The sequence below is a fragment of the Acinonyx jubatus genome, chromosome F2 (assembly GCF_027475565.1).
Source record: "Acinonyx jubatus isolate Ajub_Pintada_27869175 chromosome F2, VMU_Ajub_asm_v1.0, whole genome shotgun sequence".
NCBI classification, from domain to species: Eukaryota; Metazoa; Chordata; class Mammalia; order Carnivora; family Felidae; genus Acinonyx; species Acinonyx jubatus.
In genome coordinates this window covers 75,913,841-75,937,642 of record NC_069394.1, presented here as the reverse complement: position 1 = coordinate 75,937,642, position 23,802 = coordinate 75,913,841, and the positions used below count along the sequence as shown (strand labels likewise).

Sequence of the window (23,802 nt, the reverse complement as noted above, 5' to 3'; positions counted from 1 at the left end):
GTATCCTGTTGACAGGTAGGTAAACTAGTTTGACTTTTTGGAAAGCAATCTGGAAATATCTATCATTCTGAATATACATATCCGTTAGCTGAGAAGTTAAACTTTAAACCTGTGAGATCATGACCTGAGCCGAGATCAAGGGTCGGACACTTAACCCACTGAGCCACCCAGGCGCCCAAAAAACTTTTGTTCAGTTGCTTGTTAGAGAAATGCAGATCAAACTGGCTAAAACACAAAGGAAATTGAATGGCTTTCCTGAGGAGAAGTCCAGGGTAGTTCCTGCTTCCCCGGGATTGGATCCAGACACACAGTGTTATCCACACCATCTCTCCATCTCAACTCCCCTCAGTTTCATCACACAGAGACCCTGTGCATATCGTAGGCAAAATGGCAGAGCGAAGCCCTAGACGCAGTTCCTGCCCGTTCAGCTATCCCAGTAGAAAGTGTTTCTCTCATCTTTCAGACAGCAGGCTCAGGGAAGGAGTGTGGAGTGGAGGGGAACACTGCGGCCGACCCCCAGGGTCACATGGAAGGAAGAAGGCTAAGTGGCTCGGACAAGATGTTTGGGCACTAGTGCCAAAAAGACGACAGGGGTAGCTAGGGCATTCCATTCCAGGCCTCTCACAGTTCCTGCTTTTTTATTTTACATCAGCTATACCTTCAAATGGCATCATTATAAAAATGATTTGGATATATGCTGTAAACCACGTTTAAGGGTTTAAAAAAAAAAAAAAGGAACCTTTTTATTTCAAAGTAGCTCAGTTCCCCAATTTTGGAAACGCTTGGGCTGATTTAACTGACCATACGGCAGATCACATATCAAATGTTGCTATCTTTGTAGCCAAGGCCATTAAAGGAAGAAGTAATAATACTAATTGGCTGTCTTTTTATAGCACCCAGGGAGAGGAATCAGAGCAAGTCATTTGAGGTAGTCACCTGTGCTTTCATTTTCCATCCACCAGTTGGGTAAACAAGTACAGAGTACACAAGTCAATGTGAAAAAAGCTTGTTTCCATTAATGATAAAACTGTTGCATCACTTTGCAGAATTAAGGTACCAAAAGAGAACTCCCAAGACTCTGACTCATTACATTTCTTCCTTTAAAGCTGGGAGTCTAGGGGCGCCTGGGTGGCTGTCGGTTGGGCATCCGACTTCGGTTCAGGTCATGATCTTACAGCACAGCTCGTGAGTTCGACCCCCGCGTCGGGCTCTGTGCTGACAGCTTGGAGCCTGGAGCCTGCTTCAGATTCTGTGTCTCCGTCTCTCTGCCCCTAACCCACTTGCATTCTGTGTCTGTCTCTCTCAAAACTAAACATTAAAAAAAAAAAAAAAATTAAAGCTGGGAGTCTAGGGGTGCCTGGGTGGCTCAGTCGGTTAAGCATCTGACTTCAGCTCAGGTCACGATCTTGCGGTTCACCGTCAGGCTCACTGCCTTCAGCAGAGCCGGCTTCAGATCCTCAGTCTCCCTCTCTCTGCCCCTCGCCCACTTGCTCTCGCAATCAATCAGTCAGTCGGTTGGTCGGGAGTCCAAAACACTGCCAACCGGTGGTTATCTAACCAGCTTCCACGGGTCCTCAACATGTGGAACATACTTTACATCTCAGCTCCTATGTGGTCAAGAACAAATGGAATACACAAATATAACCAAGAAAAACTATCACATGAGCATCTACTATGTGACAAGTATTCTAGGTGTTAAAGATACAGCAAGGAACAAGTGTCTCATAGAAGCTTTCTTCATAAGTCACAGCTGTTGGTTATCTAGGAGAGCCACGTGAGATTTTTCCAATACACAGCTCTTACTACTTTTGACTGACTTCAACTGACTTCACCTTTCTCCAACATAATGTTTCCATTATTACCTAGGAACTTGTCAACCAGTAAGTGTGTTCTTTTTTTTTTAATGTTTACTTATTTATTTTTGACAGAGAAGGCAAAGGGCAGGGACAGAAAGGAGACCCGGATTTTGAAGCAGGCTCCAGGCTCCGAGCTGTTGGCACAGAGCCCGACTATTCACTGTGAAGCAGCATCTTCGATGTTGGTACTTTTCTTAGTTTTGAAACCGACAAAAATATGTGGATTTTTATGCCAGTGATTATTCACATCACAGTTCCCAGTGGGATATCTCTTCTTAAAGGGCTAATTTTCTACAGCTAAATGAGTGTGTGTGGGGAGGGGGGGATGGTATGGAAGGAGGAGAGTTAAGATTAAAACTCTTTAAAGCCCAACATTTTTAACTGTAGTTTTTATTTTGAGAAGTAAATTCAAACCCTCAATTTAAACTTTGACCTCTAAGGACGATCACTGTGCACCTATAAGAATTCAAAGTATAGTCTGTTATTTCTTTTGCTATCTTAGTACTTTAAACTTATTTTCCCATTTTTAAGATATAAACAGATTTCGATGTTTGGGTGTACATAAATGTTTCAGAACTTTTGCCATGGCTTAGCAATACTGGGTAACCAATGCTTATAATCACCTCTGAGCAAGAAAACCAAGGTGGTTATTTTCTGCCTTCCTAGGATGGTTCTTCATTAATTCCTACCACATAGGTCTAATTTAATTCTTATGTGTATTCATTTAACACAATTACTTTGTCCTGGAAATAAATATTATTGAGTATTACCTGTGATAACATTTCCTTCCTATGGCTTCACAACTGGCTAGTATTTTTCACTAGTCTCGGTCTCTCAGATCATGCTAAGTGCACACACGGCCTATGCTTGCGGGCTCTACTTGGAACCGCTCCTGCCTCCCTCCCCAGGAGTCCAGGAAAAGAGAAGAGAAAAGCATGCTCTGTACTACAGCTCAACACTAGTTTTCACTTAAAACTGGGCAGGCATCACTTAATTAAAACCATCCTTTAAAAACACTTTAGGAATCGGGAGAGAAATTTTGAAACCAAAGGTAGAGCAAGTGCCCATGTCTAAATAAAATGACAAAATGTGATACATGTTTAATAACAAGAAACTTTATTGGATTACAAATTTAAAAATGGATCACTTAATTTAAAAGTGGTACTATTTTAGTTTTATTCTTCCAAAAATGCACTTTATTTTTCAAGTGATAAAGGTTAATCTGAGAACTGACAAAGTAGAGATAGGACAGTACCAGTGGGTCAATGCTCACACATGGGGCCCCAACATGGACCTTTAATGTTGTCTTCTGTGTTACATCAAATTGATTTGCATTTAAAAAGTGGGAAAAGGGAGCAAAGGGGAGTGCAAAGCATATACTGAAGTCTTTCTACAGGAGTCTGATAGAATATCGATTTAGCATGATAAAAATGGGGGCTTTGTAAAAGTGGCCTCTCAGATGTGCTAGAGCAAGTGTACCCTAAGGAATCTACGTGGAAATCATTTTTGCTTATTCCTAACAAAACAAACGGTACGCACTTAAAAAAAATTTAATTCTAAGATCTGTACTGTAAAACCAGTTGCATTACAGCCCATATATTCAGTTTGTTGAACAACCTCATTCATTGTGTGACAGAAAAAGAGTCGAGAAATTGGACTCAGGACAAAAGTATTTTCTATCAACCTCCATATGGAAAGACCACAGCTTTAATGATTTATATATATAGTCCTTAAACTTAATCCTTGGTCAGTAAAGATTTCCAAATCAAAATCAAGTCATAAACTGTTTACAGTAACTATACTGCACTAAAACACTAACATTTTCTTCCCAGGTATGTCTTCCTATGAGGGGAAAATGGTCAGAAGATTTCATTCTTTGCCTTTGCCGGGATTTTTGAAAAACCTACTCAACTACAACAGTGTTCCGCAAAACCAAAATACACTACAAAGTCAAACAGGTAAATAAACAACAAAACCAAACTGATTTCAACAAAGTCAAGTCATGTTTCCAAAAGTAAAATCTATTAAGAACAAGTCATAAACATGTACAAGAAATTACAAGAAATGATTATCACGGTTAGTTACAAATGCAAAATAATATCTAATTATCCCAGACTTGTGAACATAATAATTAAGTTCAATCTCATAGGCTAGTTCAAATATTATGTACAATTTAGATAAGCTGGTCAAGTATTATCTGAATACACACGCATCTGATAAACTTATATTACCTCTTCTTCTCCTTTGCTATTTGCAGGTATGTGCCAATATGGGGAAAAAACGCAATTTCCATTTATGTATTAACTGAGAAGAATAACATTTCTACAGTGTATGTTTTGGACTGTAAAAAAGTTAAGGTACGTTTTCCTTTTAAAAGGAAAAAAAAAGGTAAAAATAAACTGCCAAAAGTTTAATATCAACTTACTACAAAAATGAAAAAAAAAATGTTTTGAAACAGATACCATATAATTATTATGTGGTCTCCCTAATGATCTGATACTACAGAAGGCATTTAAGGAAGGAATGCTATGTCAAAAACCAAGACTAACCCAAGGGATGTACGTTACTTTAAAAATCTGATTTGCAGGAAAACTAGATGGCCTAGTTTTAAAGCTAATTAGAAAATCCATTTAATGGTCCAGGCATTTTGCCATTTCTTCCAACTCAACAGAACTGCCAAAAAAAAAAAAGAGAAGTATTTCATGAGACCTTTAAATACAGACAATGGAGTGTATACCCCACCCCCATTTAACACAGTATACACCTTACACTGCTGAAGAAAGAGGCATTTTTGAAAAAGATGCTATATTTCTCAGACATGAATAGTCACCTATCCTATGTGTTTGACTTTTCCAACTTAGAATCAGTAGGAATATATAACTGAAGAAATAGTATAAAATATTTTTTATTAAGTGCCCTTAATGTTTTATGTTAAAAAAAATAATTCCAAAACAAAAATTCATTTCAAACTTACACTTCTAGAGTAAGCCACCCTATCTATGCATCACCGTTCTACACTAAATTGAACTCTCCTCAAATCCAGCAGCTACTATGTCACAGCTATGTTGCACGCAGCCTGTATTCAAAACAAACTGCAATGTGCACAGTAATAGTAACCATCATCATCATCATCCATTATGCAAAGTAAACCAAAGAGCTATCTGGAAAAGCCAGACTTGCTCAACAGGACTGAAAATAATGAATGTCCCTCTCTTCAACCAATGTAAAAAACTTCAACCCCTAAAATAATGTCTAGGGCCCAAATCCTATACCATATTTGTGGAGAATACTCCCACCTGTCTACTTTTAATTCACCTCTGATTTCCAGGAAATGCTTTAACTTACGGCAATAATTTAAGCATTAGAGCAAAAGGTCTAAAGCTAAGTATAGCTTAAAAAAAAAAAAAGCATCATACAAGCTTTATCAAAAACTAATAAATACAACCAGCATTTTTGGAATACCAACAATTATCAGGCACTTTAAATATATTATCTGTACTCTTCACCACAGCCTACGATGTAGATACTACTTACACTTAATAGGACGTAAAATTACAATACACTAAAAAGATAAGCAACAAAGGAGTTCAAAACTTGTTTAGCTCCAAAGACTATACTCCTACCAGGTGAGCTCTCCAACCAAACAAACTGAACATCCTTATCTCTATTAACAATAAAAATGGTCTCAGAAGTGATGTGTAAATCTTCTCTCACGTTTAAATTACATTTCTGTGGCTCACAAAAATCACTCAAGAAGGGATCACTTAAACATAAGCTTGCCTATGTGGGGCTAATTCAGGAGTATCTAGGTGATAAGAAGGCTCAGTGAAAAGCCTACCAAAACCATGGCAGTGCTCATCTGTTAATTCTTAAAATAAACACTAAAACCATCAGGCAAATGGATTTCAACAAGGTAAAGTAATCTTCCCAGAATCACAAATCCATGAGGACAGGTAATACTCATGTACAGATTTTCTGGAAGTACAACAGTGGAAGCAACTGAATGAATATAGTATATACACAGGACTATGACACAGTAATTGCACATTTAAGATTCAATCCTGTTATTCCTGCACCAAGACAATATGCAGGCAGGAAAATTAACATTCTTAATTTCTAAGAGTATAGTATAGTATATTCCTTTACAAATAGTTCGTCATTGACTTGCAGAACACTGAACAGCATGAGCGTATATATATATATATATATATCTAGATAGCTAGGTAGTCTAATAAAACGATGTGAAGAAATCTATTCTAAATGGGTAAAATATGAATATAAGAATAATGCCATACCTTCCATCGATTTCCACATTCATTGCAGACAACAAATGTTGTCATTGGTTCATCAGCACTACGAGTTTGTACCTACAGCAAAATCAAGCGAAAAATATTACTTTTTACAATACTGTAAGAAGTCCAATCTCAATAAGAACATTCTATATTAGGAGATACAATAGCCACAATAGTACCACAATAAAATGTTTAAGAGCCTGAAACAAGTTCAGGTAAGCGAAATAAATGCCAAAGGGACACATATTTCAAAACTTCCATTTTTCTAAATCATTCCGTATTTGTCTTTTCATGTTTAATTTCTCCCAGATAAGTGGAAATCATCTAAGTCACACATTATATTTTTCATAAGTGCTGATATAGAAAAATTTCATCATCACTTAAAAGATACATCAGTTTTCTCTTATAAATTAGCAGAGATGTAAAAATTATAATTTCATTCTAAAAAATATAAACTGCCACCACTTTTGTAAAAGTGAGGCAGCAACAAGGTAAGAGCCTTAAATATCCACTCTCTATGACCTAAGAACTTGGTATCTGACCTAAGATAGTAACTAGAAACACAAATAAAGACCTGTGTACAAATCAACATCACTAAATCATTAAGGAAATACAAATTAAAACCACAAGGATACACCACTTTATGTCACTTCAGCCATTTAGAATGGCTAATATCAAAAAGACTGGGGTGCCTGGGTGGCTCACTCAGTTGAGCATCTGACTTCGGCTCAGGTCATGATCTCATCAGTTGAAGAGTTCGAGCCCCGTGTCTGGCTCTGTGCTGACAGCTCAGAGCCTGGAGCCTGCTTCGGATTCTGTGTCTCCCTCTCTCTCTGCCCCTCCCCTGCTCATGCTCTGTCTCTGTCTCAAAAATAAACAAACATTTAAAAAACAAAAAAAAAAGACTACGGATGTGGAAAAAAGGGATCCCTGTTGGTAGAAATGTAAACTGGTACAACCATTACGGAAAACAGGATGGCAGTTCCTCAAAATATTAAAACTTCAACTACTGTAGGAGTGTCTGGCTGGCTCAGTTGGTAGAGCATGCAACTCTTGATCTCAGGGTTGTGAGATCAAGCCCTACATTAGGGGTAGACTTGACTTTTAAAAAAAAAGAAAAAAGAAAAGAAACCCTACCACATGATCCAGCAATCCCATTCTATGTATATATCCAAAGGAAAGGAAATATGTATCTCAAAGAGATACCTACACACCCACGTTCACTGCAGTATTATTTACAATAGCCAAACTGTGAAAACAACCTAAATGTCCTTCAATGGAAGAATGGATAAAGAAAGGTGGCATATATATACACAATGGAATATTATTCAGCCATTAAAAAGGAAATCCTGCCATTTGAGACAACACAGATGGACCTGGAAGGCATGCTAAATAAAATACACCAAACAGAGAAAGAGAAATACTGTATGGTATCACTTATATGTGGCATCTTAAAAAAGAAAAAATGATTTCATAGGAACGGAGAATAGAAGGTGGTTGCCAAGAGCTGGGAGAAGAGGGAAATGGAGCGATATAGGTCAAGGGGTATAAATTTCAGTTATAAAACGTAAGTTTCCGAGGATCTAATGTATAGCACGGTGACTATAGTCAGAGTAGATCTTAAGCATTCTCATTGGAAGGAAGGAAGGGAAGGAGGGAGAGACGGAGAGAGGGAAGGAGGGAGGAGGGAAGGAAGAGTGAACTAGGTAATGAATATGTTAATTATCTTGATCTTGGTCATAATTCCACAATGTATATGTGTATAAGATCACATTGTACACTTTAAATACACAAAATTATATGCCAATTCCTCATAAAGTTGGGGGGTTGGAAATTTGCATACAGGAATGTTTGAAGAGTGTAAAATTACAACAGCACAAACACTAGAAACACGTTAAATATCCAACAGGGAAATAATAAGAGCATACCTATCTGATGGAACATTATATAGCTATTAAGATGTTTACCCAGGTTTTGTATTTTTTTTTCAAATAATTAAAGGAAAAGGCTTACGTTTTATAGTAGCTAAGTGAAAAGAAGTACATTCCTCCCTTAAACAATGTGGGGGTTAAGACTGCCGACTCCTCATGCAGTTGAACATCCACATCTGACTCCCCCAAAAATGTAACCGCTAATAACCTACTAGTGACCAGAAGCCTTACTTACCAATAACAGAAACTATCAATTAACACATACTTTGTGTGTTGTACATACTCTATACTAAATTCTTTTTTTTTTTTTTTAATGTTTATTTACTTTGAGAGAGTGCGAGCACATGTGTGTTCACGTGCGGGGGAGGGAGAGAGAGAGCAGGAGAGAGAATCCCAAGCAGCCTCCACGCTGTCAGCCCAGAGCCCACATGGGGCTTTATCGTACAAACCATGAGATCATGACCTGGGCCGAGATCAAGGGTCAGACAAAACTGAGGCACCCAAGCACCCCTATATACTAAATTCTTAAAGCAAACTACAGAAAAGAAAATGTGACTAAGAAAATCATAAGGAAAATACATTTTCAACACTGGATATAGATTTACTGAAAAAACTGTGTAGAAGGGAACTCACGCAGTTCAAACCTGTGTTGCTCGAGGGTCAACTGTATCTAAAATGATTGGCTGCAACTAGATAAGAAAAAATTCACAAAATACTACAGGTACCAAAATACTGACCACTGTTCTCTCTGAGAGCACAGATTAATGGGTGATTTTAAATTTCTTGTTCATATTTTCCTGTGTTTTCCAATTTTTCTATGAATAGGTACTTTACATTGCTTTAAAAGGCTAATATGACCATATAATCCAGAAATCTCACTCCTAACACACTCAAAAGAATGGGAAGCAGGGTGTCAAAGAGGTATTGTACAACAGAAGTCCATAGCAGCATTATTCACAATATAGCCCAAAAGGTGGAAGCAGATGTCCACAAGCAGATGAGTGGATAAACAAAATGTGATATATACATTCCATGATTACTATCCAGCTTTTATTTTTATTTATTTATTTTTTATTAAAAAAAAATTTTTTTTTTAACATTTATTTATTTTTGAGACAGAGAGAGACAGAGCATGAACGGGGGGAGGGCCAGAGAGAGAGGGAGACACAGAATCTGAAGCAGGCTCCAGGCTCTGAGCTGTCAGCACAGAGCCTGATGCGGGGCTCGAACTCACGGACAGTGAGATCGTGACCTGAGCGAAGTCGGACGCTCAACCGACTGAGCCACCCAGGCGCCCCTATCCAGCTTTTAAAAGGAAGGAAATTCTGATAAGATGCTATAATATGGATGACCATTTATGAATACTATATGGTTTTAATTTGCATTTCCCTGATGATTAGTGATGTTGCTCTGCACACAGACCTTTATTTGTGTTTCTAATTACTATCTTAGAATAGATATCAGAAATAAGCCAGAGACAGAAAAGAACAAATACTGTATTATTCCATTTATCCTTCTGACTACCCAGAGTAGCCAAATTTGGAGACTGGTGGTTGCCACGAGTTAGGGAAATGTACAGTTACTCTTTAATGGGTATTGAGTTTCAGTTTTACAAAAGAAAAAGAATCCTGGAGATTGGCACAATATTATGAATGCACTACTATTCAACTGTATACTTAAAAATGGTTAAGAGGCTCAATTTTAGGTTATGTGTATTTTACCACCACTAAAAATTTTTAATTAAAAAGAGAACTCAGGGAAAAAAAATAATAAGCTAATATGATTTTTAAAAATTTTAGCAACATAACAGACTTCTGAAGTTTTCCACTTAAGAGAATTCCTGAAACCAAGGTTCCAAAGACAGAAGATTATCTCTTTCAAGTGAGCATTCCTGAATGAAGTTGACAATACATTATTAAAGTTAGAAGTTATTCTTAGGTGGGGTGCCTGGGTGGCTCAGTCGGTTAAGCGTCCGACTTCGGCACAGGTCATGATCTCGCGGTTCATGAGTTTGAGCCCTGTGTCTGGCTCTGTGCTGCTTCAGATTCTGTGTCTCTGTCTTTTTTTGCCCCTCCCCCACTCAAGATCTGGCTCTCTCTCAAAAATGAATGAACATTAAAAAAAAAAAAGTTAGGGGCGCCTGGGAGGCTCAGTCGGTTAAGCGGCCAACTTCGGCTCAGGTCATGATCTCGCGGTCCGTGAGTTTGAGCCCCGCGTCGGGCTCTGTGCTGACAGCTCAGAGCCTGGAGCCTGTTTCAGATTCTGTGTCTCCCTCTCTCTGACGCTCCCCCATTCATGCTCTGTCTCTCTGTCTCAAAAATAAAATAAATGTTAAAAAAAAAAATTTTTTTAAGTTATTCTTAGGTTTAAGTATAGGGGAGATAAGGAAAATGAAGTCAAGAACCTAAATACTGTATTCTGAATAACGTATATTTAAATTGAATGTGGGATGATGAAATCCAGTATGTTACCACTTCAAGGATGAGCAGCTCACAATACCTGTAAACTTTCAACATGATTTTTAACTCAAAAGCCCAAAGTTAGATAAAGAAGAGGCATTCTCAAAAGAATAGCATTCTGTTTACTTAAGGCTTTAAGATAAAAAAATGCCTTGAAAAATCCTTCTGAAGTATTCTCATGTATTTATATCTAAATACTTCCTAAACTGGGGCCCTAAAAGTATGAGGAACTTCTTGCTCTCTGGAAAAAATTTGGTCTCCTGGTAGATACATGTTAACGCAAGAGTCAAACTTAAGTCTTTCATATCTGTTACTCTGACAACTTGGGAAGTTTTAGATCTACTGACAGAATTTTTTTATTCTATTTTAAATACCTTTCTATTTACACTTAATACTTCCTACTATGCAGCATTTTCAGGATAGAATTTTCATTGCTGAGATTTTTCTACATGATTAAAAGAAAACACAGCAATCCAAACTCAGATATTTCTGAAGCCATTTTCATTTGTTAATGTATTTTAGTGACTATCAGTAGTAATACTTTCACAGAATAAAATACTGAAATATCAGATATATAACTATGATTAAATGAAAGACTTCAAAAAGGTAGAGGACTTTAGATTGGTTAAGTAGAGCATATCTGAACATGGAGTGCTAAAAAACTAAGAGACAGAAGTTTATGTAGTGTGCTACCACATTTCTACGAAATGGGAAAACAGGGACACCTGAATGGCCCAGTCGGAAGAGCATATGACTCTCAATCTCAAGGTCGTGAGCTAGAGCCCTACGTTGGGTGTAGAGATTACAAAATAAACCAACGAACCAACCAAAACACACACACACACACACACACACAAAATAAAATGGAAAACAAAAATATATTCATATTTGTATATGCACACATGAAACACATAGAAAGCCACACAACTAATGAGTAATCCTGGTTTACCTCCAGGGAGGTGGGACCAAGTAGCTGCAGGCGAAGTGGGAAGGGAACTTTCTACACATAATCTTTTGTACCCTTTGAATTTTTAACCTTGAGAACAGAATATCCTCTAAAAGTTAAAGAACAAACTAACTAACTAAAGGATCTTTTCTGTAACTTACAGAGTTTAGTAATACTACTTTCTTAACAGCTTAATTTTCTGTCAATCAGAAAATTCAATTCCCTAAATCTATTACCCTGAAACATTAACTGTTAAGTTAGTCTCTAACAGGAAAACTTTGAATTTAGTAGATTACAGACACAGCACAAAAATACCTTCTTGACAAATGAAATTAATGATAGTTTGATAAACCATTTTCACACACATATACAACAAAAATAATTATGTGGCTCTTTTCACAGCTCTTTTGTTCAAGAACAAAAAGGGTTAGTCACATTCTATTTGAAGATAAGAGTCATCAATATGTGGCAGAAAAGGAATCGGTGTCTGGAAAGCAGTTAAGCTAAAAGTAGCCATGCTCCAAGTGAGGAAGAATAAAGAACTTTCCTTAAATTGTATGATCCTGCCAAATAAAAAGAATTATAACCTGATTATATGCCAACCAATAATCAACTGCTCGACTCTTAGAAAAAGAATATGGGCATTTTATTAAATCCTATAATGTGTTTTATTAATTTTCTTTAATTCATATAACGTTCACAGTAACAATTTCCATGAAAGTATAAATATATCAGCTCATTTTCAATTAAGTGAAATCTGTTAGTATTCAGAAAGCATTTCTGGGGCGCTTGGGTGGCTTAGGTGGTTGAGCGACTGACTCTTGATTTCAGCTCAGGTCATGATCTCACAGTCATGAGATCCAGCCCCCTGTCAGGCTCCACAGAGCATGCAGCCCGCTTGCGATTCTCTGTCCCTCTCTCTCTCTCTGCCTCTCCCTGCTGCTTGTGCACGTGCATGCTCTCTCTCAAAATAAACATTTTTTTTAAAAGAGCATTCTTACACTGAAAAGACCACATCTCCTCTTGAGAAATATCAAAGTACCGGTAATTATCTTTACTACTTGCTTTGAAACAAGAGTTGCAAGCATTCCATTTAGTTATTTTTAATTGAATTATAACTGACATACAATTTTGTGATTAGTTTCAGGTGTACAAGTGATTAGACATTTTTATACATTATGAAATGATCTGAATAGGTCTAATTACCCTCTGTCACTATACAAAGTTAGTACATTACTGACTGTACTCTTCATGCTGTATGTTACCACATCCTTGTACTTATTTTATACCTAGAGGTTTGTACCTCTTCATCCGCTTCACCTATTTCATGCACCCCTCCACCCCTCTTCTCCAACAATCACCAGTTTGCTCTCTGTATCTGAGTGTTTCAAACATTATTGGTTTATCCATTTCCTTTGTTTTTAGATTCTGCATATAAGTGACTCATAGTATTTGTCTTTCTGTCCTACCTGACTTAGCATAATACCCTCAAGCATTCTTAATATGAAAATAAGAATCTATAAACAATCACAAACCTGTGTGTAAGTACAATTCTTCTTTTTACATTTGCCACATGTAAATAAGTCAGTCTGGGTTCCACCCGTCTTGGCCATCTGATGCTCTCTGATGGCTTCTTTGGTCAAGTTTTTCCGCATCTCTTTGAGTTCATCACTAGCCATTTCCTGTCAAGGAGGTGGCAATACCACTCAGTTATAGGCACCTTCTATATATATCCTGACTGCTTTTTATGTTCAATTAGCTTAATAATAATAGAACAAAAATCAACTTCTAAAGTTTTAAAAGTGAAAAATTAGTATTTTTCCTCATAGAACTTGTAAATTTGCTTCCTTTTAAAATTTCTTCAAATACTTATAAGTTTGTATGTGAAAATGAGATTTACTGTTTAAAGGTTTATAAACAACGTAACAATCCTGTAGCAATGAGCACCTCTGGTATCCAGATTATGGTCTCTACCATCGCCCTCCCCAAAAAGGAACCGGGGACCTTTGGAGGAATCTTCGGTTCCCATTTTGAGTCAAGAAATGCACAGGATAAGCTAGGGTCATCTTTTTGTGCCAGAGAAGCACGGAAGCCTCCAAAGACTCTTGCAGTCGAGTCAAACAGACAGAGGGGCTAAGACGAAGGAGCTCCCATTAGCCAAGGATAGGACAGTTTCTTCAGCCATCAAAATAAATTACTGTACAGAATCAATCCCCACTGGGTAAATAAAAAGGTCACAAATCCATGATGATACTGAAAAAGGAGAGCACAAGGATGCAAAAACAGAAACAAAAGCCCACAGTGGCCATTACTACGGCACCAACTCCTCATTCTGATAAACTGCTAACTAAAGGGCAACAGTTCCACATTTACCTGCCTTTCCTATCCAACCCAAAAGAGTAACTAAGTGCCTGAGCTTATAAGGGAAAGTGCTTCTTTGTCAAAAGAAATCTAGCTAAAGATGTGATGGGAGTGACAACTTTAGAAGTCACTATTTTGCAACTCCTAATAAAATAACCAATTCAGGCAAGGAGCATCAGTGAACGAACACGTGAGACGAAAGGTCAAAGGAGAACTTTACAACGGGAGCATCGGACTGTCCGCATCCAAACCCACTGACCCATCTCAGCGTGCTAACAGTCCAAAGCAGTAAGACGCTGTGCATCTCCTGATGTGGTGCAACATGGAGCAAAAATCACCAGTTACCAAGTCTTTGTGGCATGAAGGAAAAAAGGGGGCAGGGGTAAGAGAAGAGACTGCTATGGATTTAAATGCATATATACAGAATCTTTAGAAACCAAACTAAAGGCAATATGTTGATGTGGATCCTGACAGAAAGTAATGTACAATCAGGAAAATATGAATATAAATTAGGAATTATTGTTAGCTTTGTTGGATGTAGTGATGACAATGTAGAAAGTTATATTTTTAAAGGTTATCTCTCGCAGGTTTATAAACTAAAAAGATACAATGTCTCAAGGGAAAAGAAGAAAAAAGAAAAAAGGGATAGGTGAAAAGGGTGACAAACTCTTGAAAATATCTGAAGCGTGGGTGATGGATATATAGACGATCATTACACTCTGGTCTCTAATTTAAAGTTTCAAGGTATTTTAATGAGGTTTTTTAAAAAATAAATTTTAAAAATATAACAATTTTTATTAGCTATAGAGACAAATTCATTCTCTTGGATGCATAATAAAATAATGAGAGTGCAGAGTATGAACAGCTATGTCTATAAATAGCAAGCTCTGAATTTTTTTTCCATCATTCCCTAAAATTTAGGAATAGTCGATATGATGTGACCAGTTTTATGGGGTTTAACCATGAAAAGAACTCAGAAGTTACAAAGTCTGCTTGCAACGAGATACTCAAATGTTCAATTTCATGTGAATCCAAAGTAAGTAAAAACACTTTTGCTTTTTGACAATGATTTAAGGCAATCAACCAAAGATCATGGGACAGTTGTGTAAGCAACAAAGTACTGATACCAACTGATTCGATCACCTTGCATATTTGTCTAGTACGTTACACACATAAATATCAGAATAGCTGATAAGGATTTATTATAAATGTAGTATTTATATAGTACTTCATCATTCAGACAGACTTTTACTTGGCATCATGTAGTCACATCATGGAAACATTATTTTCACATATACTCACCTCTGCTGTCATCCTAGCAAATAAGTCAGGAGGAATATTTCCACACAGTACGTTTTTCCTTAAATTTGGATTCTTAGCATCTTTAAGATTTGATATCCTACTTCGTACTCTATTTTTGTATTTCATGTCTGTATTCCTTATTTCTTGATATATAGGTACTAGGCCGTTAAGGAAAAAAGGTTAAATTATAAAAGTAAGGTATTTTTTCCCCTAGTTCACCAAAATAAGAATACCTGAAATTTCTAGGCAGTTTTCCACAAGTTTCCAACATTAGATTAAGCTAACAAGGCACTGCTTCTACCTCGTTGCTTGATCTGGAAGTGGCAAGTAATAGTGATCCTACTTTTAGATCAAGAATGAGCAATACTTTCTTCATAATGTTTAATGCCAGCAGCACACAAATTAGAAACGTTTCAAAAAGTAACTTAAGTACTCAGTCTGAGAAAACTTGTAAAAAGAAGCCTGAATTTATACAAACTTTTGCTTGCCCAAATCTGAATTCTACAAAGGATCCTAAAAGTCTTGATGACACAGCTCCTTTGGGACCCACTGGGAAGAAACCCATTCACGGTGGCCCCAAAGGATCGCTTCTTGCCCCAGCTCAGCAAGAAGCTAGTTTAGCAGGTTCTTTTCCTCTCAACACAAAGCAAGCCCCAAGCGCAGCATGCCATCTAACAAGGCCATGGATAGTTCCAGGGTCACAATGTCACCTAGACATGCAAGTCCCCTCTTCCAAAGCCCTTTCAATGGTGCTCAGCACAAACACACTTCCCTCCTGATGATGAAGTCAGGGGACCTCATATGCTTTGCTGAGTTCCCTCAAACATGAGACCCTACTTCACACGTGGTGTGCATGTTTTCCGCACCCTTTTGCACGACTTCAACTGGGGTGTTATATTCTCAATTTGCAAGGCAGAGAAGTAAAAATACTATCAACACATATGTTTTCCTTTTGATTAACAAGAAAACAACAATAAAACGACATGCCCTATTGTTTCCCAGCAAAACAATACAATCAAGATAGAAACTGAAAAATGAAACTCTAAATTCTATACAGGAAGAAAAAAAGTTAATCTATACCAGATTATTTAAAACAATCATGAATATACACAGAAAGGATATCTTCCTCAATTTGAGATCCTAATTCTTCCTCATCAGCTCCAATAGCGACGTAGTCATCTAAACACAGGCACAAAGAATTGTCAAGAATAAGTGATTATGACATATTAAAAGAAAATTTCAATAGAGAGTAAATTAAACTGCATTCCTATTTCTTCAACCCCATTGCCTTAATAAAGAGTCCTTTTTGTTTAGTTTCATTAGAATCTGGTCTCTTTACTACCCACTAGACTCTTCTGGATTCACCTAATGTCCACAGTGCTCCTGCAATGATGACTCCTTATCCCTCAGGAGTGGGGAAGTAATTGATCTAGCAGGCAATTCCTCATTTCACAACTCCATAAATTCTGGTTGCTCCAGCAGAGAGTAGAGAAAGTTATAGAAAGAACTGTCTTGTCTCCTGTGACTCAGGCTTCAATGCAAAGAAACCATTCATTTCATCTGCCAATCACATATATGGACACACTCAGAAGACTCCTATGCAAATATTCAAACAGATAGAAGGAAATAAAAAGAAACTAGGAAGAAAGAAGAAAAAATATATAAAGAAACAGGGAATCAAAATAGAAAAGGCAGAGTAAGGAGAAAAACAGGTCATACTAACTATGGACCAAGTATAATAGAAAAGAAAAAGAATGAACTTGTATAAGATGGTAAGTATTTCTATATGTAAAACTTAAAAGTTAAAATTTTACATAAGAATGGATAACTTCAAATTAAATTAAGGCTCGCATATATATAAATCAAGATCTCTTTTTCACTTAAAAAAAGGTAGAAAATGGAATTACAAATATAAAACTTAAATACCGTATTTCATACTAACATTTAACAACAGGACCCAAATACAGTATCATTAACGCTCAATCTGGGGAGCAGAGTAATTATAGTTGTCCCTCAAACACCACAGCAGTTAGGGACGCCAACACCCCATGCAGTAGAAAACCCTCATATAACCTCTGACTCCCCAAAAACTTAGTAATAGCCTACTGTTGACCAAAAGCCTTACCAATAACATAAACAACACATACTTTACATGTTATATGTATTATGTACTGTATTCTTATAATAAAGTAAGCTAAAGAAAAGAAAATACCATTAAGAAAATCGCGAGAGAAAAATACATTTATAGGACTGTACTGTTTGTGTTGAAAACAAATCTGCATTATAAGTGAACCTGCGCAGTTCAAACCCAGTGTTCAAAGGCCAACTATACTTTGCAGGTTACAAGTGGAGGGGAAAGATTTGCGAAAACCCTTTAAGTTACTGTAAACAAAGGAAACATCCATAGACGAGAAGGAATCTCTTCCCTGGAACTACACAGTAGGCCCCACGATGCCCGTACCTCTCTGCCAGCAGTAAGCCCTGTTTGCCACAACGTCCTCCTGCACTGAGCAGCGCAAGTAGCTAGCACGGGGCTGCTGCGGGGGAGGCAGACACACGGGGGTGGCCGCGGCAGAGGTGGCGCAAACAAAGGACTCGGCTATGCAACAGGGCACACTAAACTTACCTCCCGTTCGGAGAGCGGCTGCAAGCATCTCCCTACACTTCAACCGCACAGAATCAGAAGTGCTCGGTGCCCGAGGGAAAGACGAAACATAAGTATCTCGGGCATTTGCCTCCTCCTTTCTGCTGCTTATGTTGCCACTGGAACTACTAAAATACACACACACGCATACACGCCAAAAAGAGGTCAGGAAAAAGTCTCTTAAAATAACAGCATTACTATGCAAAAACAAAATTTCTTGACCTAAACAAATGACACAGTATTCAGTGACACGAAAACAAAAATGGTGTCGCATACACGTTTCTAAAAAGTTAAAATCTTATTAAATCTGAGACTCATTTCATGTTTTTTTAACCAACTAAACATTTGATCTTTCTAAACGTTAAACAGTATTTTTAATATTTAAGAAAATACACATTACAGCTCAATACAATAAATAAAAACCAAGGATTTCGGTTATACAAAGGGAGGAGGGGATGACACCAAAGAATACAACAGCTCTCAACCAGAACTAGAGGGAAAAACAACGTTAAAAAAACCTTATTCCAATTAGACAACCAAAGAGGTTTATATTTAAAACACTCCCTTCAGGATAAAGAACATGTATAGTGACAAATGAATTGTAAGAATATAAAAATGTCTCTTTAATTTCTCCATAGAAACATCAACTCAGTCAAGGACAGTTTTATAGTTTTTGAGTCAACCCAATCATTTCAACTGCTGCTGATTAACTTCTTAGAGTCTCACTAAAATTACTTTCTGCGGGGTTTCAATTAACTTTTTTTAAAAACATTTCTTAAGCTTATTCGTTTGTTTTTGGTAAAGAGTGCACGTGCAAGTGAGGGAGGAAGGGGGGGGGTGGAGAGAGAGAATCCCAAGCAGGCTCCACGCTGCCAGCACAGAGCCTGATGCAGGGCTGGTCATGATCCCAGGGTCGTGGGATTGAGCCCCATCATGTTGGGCTCCCATCATGAGCGTAGAGCCTGCTTGGGATTCTCTCTCTCCCCCTCTGCCCCTCTCCCCTGCTCTAAAGTAAAAAAAATAAAAATAAATAAATAAATAATGGGGCACCTGGGTGACTCAGTTGGTTACGCGTCTGACTTTGACTCAGGTCATGATCTCACAGTTCTTGGGTTCAAGCCCCACATCAGGCTTGCTACTGTCAGCCTGTCAGCGTTGAGCCTGGAGCCTGCTTCAGACTCTGTCTCCCTCTCTCCCTCTGCCCTCCCCCTGCTCATGCTCTGTCTCTTCTCTCTCAAAAATAAATGTTAAAAAAATTTGTTTTTTAATAAAAAATAAAAACTTCATAAACAGATACAGTGGACAGAACAGTCCTTCTGTATCCTTCTACATTTAATCATCTCCTAGAAACTTTGTCTTCTTCAGAGTGTGTGTGTGTGTGTGTGTGTGTGTGTGCGCGCGCGCGCGCATGGACAGATACCAACCATTTTGTCAGACTTCATATTGATAATACTATGCTTTTGTCAACAGGCTCTATCCCTAAACTTCAATTACATAAAACAGATAAAAATACACTACAAACTTATTCCTACTTCAATATCTATTTAAAATTATCTGCCTATACTTTTATATTTTATATTCAAGGCATTAAGTCAAATGACTTTGAATGTAACACAATTGAAAGCATTTGTTAAAAACTTCATAAATTATGGCCTATACTTTCCAAAAATATTAAGGTCATGAAAGACAGTGACAGACTGAAAAATTACTCCAGATTAAAGGAAACCAGAGATGATAGCTAATGCAGTATGTGACCTTAGATGATACTTTGGAAAATCTTTTTCCTCTGGAGTAAGGGGAAGACCGCTAAAATACAAGTCCTAGAGATTAGAAAAAAGTACTGTATTAATCCTAACTTCCAGATTATTAAGATCTACATTGTGGTTAGATGTGAGAAAATGTCCTGTTCTTACGAAATATGCACTGAGGTGTTTAGGGATATAAAGGACTCTTATTTAGTTCAAAATAAAATTATTCATGTGTCTCAAGTATGTACACAAACATAAATGTATGCATATACACATACACTGGCAATTGGGGATTCTCTTTACTATTCTTATGATTTTTTAAAAGCCTAAAACTATCTCAAAGAGTTAGAAAACACTGAATAAATTTTATTTACACCTGATGTTTAAACCCTGTCTTTCTTTAGCTTACTTCCTTTAGCATCTAGACTAAGTTTAGTTAGTCTAATGCGTAAAATAACAGTGTATGGGACATTGGTCACTGTTACTGAACAAAGGAGGGGTATATTATCACTTTGGGGAAAAATACTAAGAAATAAATGAAGTTAAAATAAGTAGCCTAAAACTTGAGTGCAGCAGAACCATGTGAATAGCCTGTTAAAAACATATTTCTGGGTCCCATCACCAAAATTCCTGATTCAGTAGTTTCAGGGTAAAGCCCCAGATTTTGCTTTGCTAACAAGTTGCCAGGTTCCCCACCCTTCCAGGGACCACACTTTGAGAACTACTGCTCTAAATCAAAGCCAAATGTTAAAACACAAGCTTCCCAAGAAGAGAGGAACAAAGGCCTCACAAGAGGTAAGGAAAAATTTGAACCCTTTTTCAGTTCTTATGACAGCTAAATTGGGAAGGAAAAAAGCATAAAAAGAGAATTAGATCCAGGTCACCCCCCCCAAAAAAAATCTAAAAATGGAATGTGGTAAATAAAGGAAGTAACCACTTGAATCCTGTTTTTTGTTTTGTTTCTCTTTAAAGTAGGCGCCACATCTAACGTGGAGCCCAACAAGGGACCTGAACTCACAACCCTGAGATCAAGGCCTGAGCTAATATCAAGAGTCAGATGTTTAACCGAATGAGCTACCTAGTTGCCCCCCAACCACCCGAAGCCTTAATCAGTGCCTTCATTATCAACTCTATTAATGCTATCCCAAAGATTCCATTCAATTAAGCTTGTTGAATACAGTGTAAATAATTTCTCCTGATTTATGTAATGTCAGAATTCTAAGTCTCTTTTAAATTTCCAGGAAAATCCTATGAGAAACCTTAGAATATTCTATTTGGCTATAAACATTTACTAATTCCATTTAATTACAAAATAGAAAGAGGAGTACACATAAGTGACCATAAATAAAACCAAAATACAACCATGGAGGAAGTGACGGTCAAGTAGAACTATGACTTCCAACAGAAATCAATTTCCATAAAGTGACATACCTTTCTTCTCTTGCTTCAGGGCTATTCTGTGATGTAACTGCAGTATCTTTTTTCTTTTCTTCAGGGTCTTTATCTGTTGATGGTCCATCTAAAAATTATGAAATCCCTCAGTTGTTAGCATTTGTTTAAAAAAAAATTACAGGGGCACCTGGGTAACTCAGTTGGTTAAGCATCCAACTTCGGCTCAGGTCACAACCTCACAGTGTGTGGGTTCGAGCCCCACGTCAGGCCCCAGTCTGAGCTGTCAGAGCCTGGAACCCGCGTTGGATTCTGTGTCTCCCTCTCTCTCTGCCCCTCCCCCACCTACACTCTTTGTCTCAAAAATGAATAAACGTTAAAAAAAATTTTTTTAATTACAAAATGGAACTACTGCATGTTATCAGGTTATTTATGTAACAACAAAAAAACACAAAAATCCTAAATTTTCAACAGTAAATAAAGTTTATGTAAGCTATTCTATTAACATATGTACTTGGGTATTTTTCACAATGCATGCTTAGTCAGCATTCCCCCAAAAAAACCTCCCTCTTTTGGTGAGAAGCACAATTCATATGCCAGTGGGAACCTAAAATAGAGAAAAATATACTTAAAAATACAGTCTTAAAAAAATATATATTCATTAATTAGTAAAATGGAGAAAAACATATAGAACAAAGGAAAGAATATGGAAATAACATCAGCACTGTCATTTTATTTATTCTTTTTAATTTTTTTTTTTTAACGTTTATTTATTTTTGAGACAGAGAGACACAGAGCGTGAGCAGGGGAGGGGTAGAGAGAGGGGGAGACACAGAATCTGAAGTAGGCTCCAGGCTCTGAGCTGTCAGCACAGAGCCCGACGCGGGGCTCGAACTCACGGACCGTGAGATCATGACCTGAGCCGAAGTCGGACGCTTAACCGACTGTCATTTTAAAAATGACAGTGCTGGGGCGCCTGGGTGGCTCGGTTCGGTTAAGCGTCCAACTCTTGATTTTGGCTCAGGTCATCTCACAGTTTATGAGTTTGAGCCCCGTGTAGGACTCCACACTGACAGTGCGTGGAACCTGCTTGGGATTCCCTCTCTCTGCCCCTTCTCCACACTCGCTCTCTCTCATTCCTTATCTCTCTCAAAATAACATTTAAAAGTTTTAAAAATTAAAGTGCAAAGCATATATAGCAATGTTATTTTAACAATTTTTCACGAAGTCAAAAAAATTATTTCAGGGACAGTAGATAAAGAACATTTTCATAAAAAAGACTTCAGGATTAGTATGGCCTATTAACACTTCCTCTATCTTAAAAAATCTGCAAAGTAATACCAAGTACACAAGCTTTAAGAGGTAAGAAGGTGTTTAAAAAAAAAAAAAAAAAAGAGGTAAGGGGCGTCAAACAGGTTGGACCAGTGCAATCCTTTAACAATGAAAAGAACCATTGTGTTTAAATCAGCCAGAAGGGCCTTCTGAAACTGGGTTCAGAAACTGTTTGGATCTACTGCATAAATTATCCCACTCATCTATCTACATTTTGATCCCTACATAATAAGAGCTACATAAATACTTCACTTCCCCATCTTCCTCTGCACAGGATATAAAAGAACATATATTCAACTGATCATCAGGACCACCTAGAGGACTTTTAAGCATATCCTTATGCTCAAGCTCCTATCTTGGATCCATTCAATCCAAATTTCTGCCAGTAAGGCCTGAGCATCAAAATCTCTAAAACTTCCCCAGATGACTTTAATATGCTAATCTAGATGAGGCTAACTGATAAGAAAATGGTACAAATCACAATTCTAGAACTTATCTTGTAAACATTAGGGTTACCAAATCTGAAATATAATTCAGGCCCCCTATGATACAGTGTTAGTTTTCAAATACTAATTTTATTGCCCTCCTTTATTTTTTTACCTGAGAGAGAGAGAGAGAGAGAGAGGGAGGGAGGGAGGGAGAGGGAGAGAATCTTAAGCAGGCTCCAAGCTCAGTGCAGGGCCCAATGCAGGGCTGAATCCCACAGCCCTGGGATCATGACCTGAGCCAAATCAAGAGTTGGACACTCAAATGACTGAGCCCCCCTGGCGCCCCATTATTACCCCTCTTTTTTCTCTACAGTTCACGTGAAAGGCCCCAAAAGCTAAAGATGGTATAGCACTGTGAGGTAGGAAACAAAAATTAATAAAGACGTTAAAGAGTATAACAAGGACTAAGAAATATTTCAAAACTGAGGGAGTAGAAAGCATCTGAAAGGTGGCACAACAACGCAGCATACTATCTAGCGAAGATCCAGCGCGGTCACACGGATCCCGCACACTGCTCTAGCAGAACTGGTGCAACCCTTTGAGGAAGCAGAGCGGTAAGGGCATTGCTCCTCCCTAAATACAGCGTCGTGGGCAAGAAAACAGACCCAGGGAGAAGTGCTCCAGCTCTGGACTGGGACTGACTGCAGGCCACACCTCACTACCAATCCAACCGTGCACAGAATGCTTAATCCCAATCTCTCAACACATACGTTCCTCATCAGAAAATGGGAAATATCATGGCACCTAGTACCCTGGGTTCCTGGGAGGATTACATGCATTCATAAAGGTTGATGCTTGGCATATGCAAGTATTCAAAACTGTCTACCATGTAGCAGCACTCATAAATCTTCTAGCAATCTAGTTAATAATCTAAAGAAAAAGCTTTAGGCAGAAAGATACTCATCAAGACATTATTTATAATAGCTATAAAGCTAAAAAAACACATATCTAACAGGTAAGAAATTAAAGCACAATCACCCAGTGGATTATTCTGAAGCCAATAAAATGGAATTAATGATGATATAAAGACACAAATGTTTTTCATTCAAAAAGG

General features: G+C 37.6%; 1 protein-coding gene across 1 annotated transcript in view; it reads right to left on the bottom strand.

Annotated features, from left to right (window-relative positions):
- Positions 1-2,949: 2,949 nt before the first annotated feature.
- The window catches only part of TCEA1 (transcription elongation factor A1), a 41,767-nt gene continuing 20,914 nt past the window's right edge, over positions 2,950-23,802 (bottom strand). The window contains exons 4-10 of the mRNA XM_027042868.2: positions 20,971-21,058; positions 17,774-17,919; positions 16,270-16,326; positions 15,148-15,302; positions 13,020-13,166; positions 6,152-6,223; positions 2,950-4,529 (exon numbers count right to left, since the gene is read on the bottom strand). Of these exons, the coding sequence (XP_026898669.1) occupies positions 4,521-4,529; positions 6,152-6,223; positions 13,020-13,166; positions 15,148-15,302; positions 16,270-16,326; positions 17,774-17,919; positions 20,971-21,058 (674 nt within the window). The 3' untranslated portion in view covers positions 2,950-4,520. The remainder of the gene's footprint in view (positions 4,530-6,151; positions 6,224-13,019; positions 13,167-15,147; positions 15,303-16,269; positions 16,327-17,773; positions 17,920-20,970; positions 21,059-23,802) is intronic.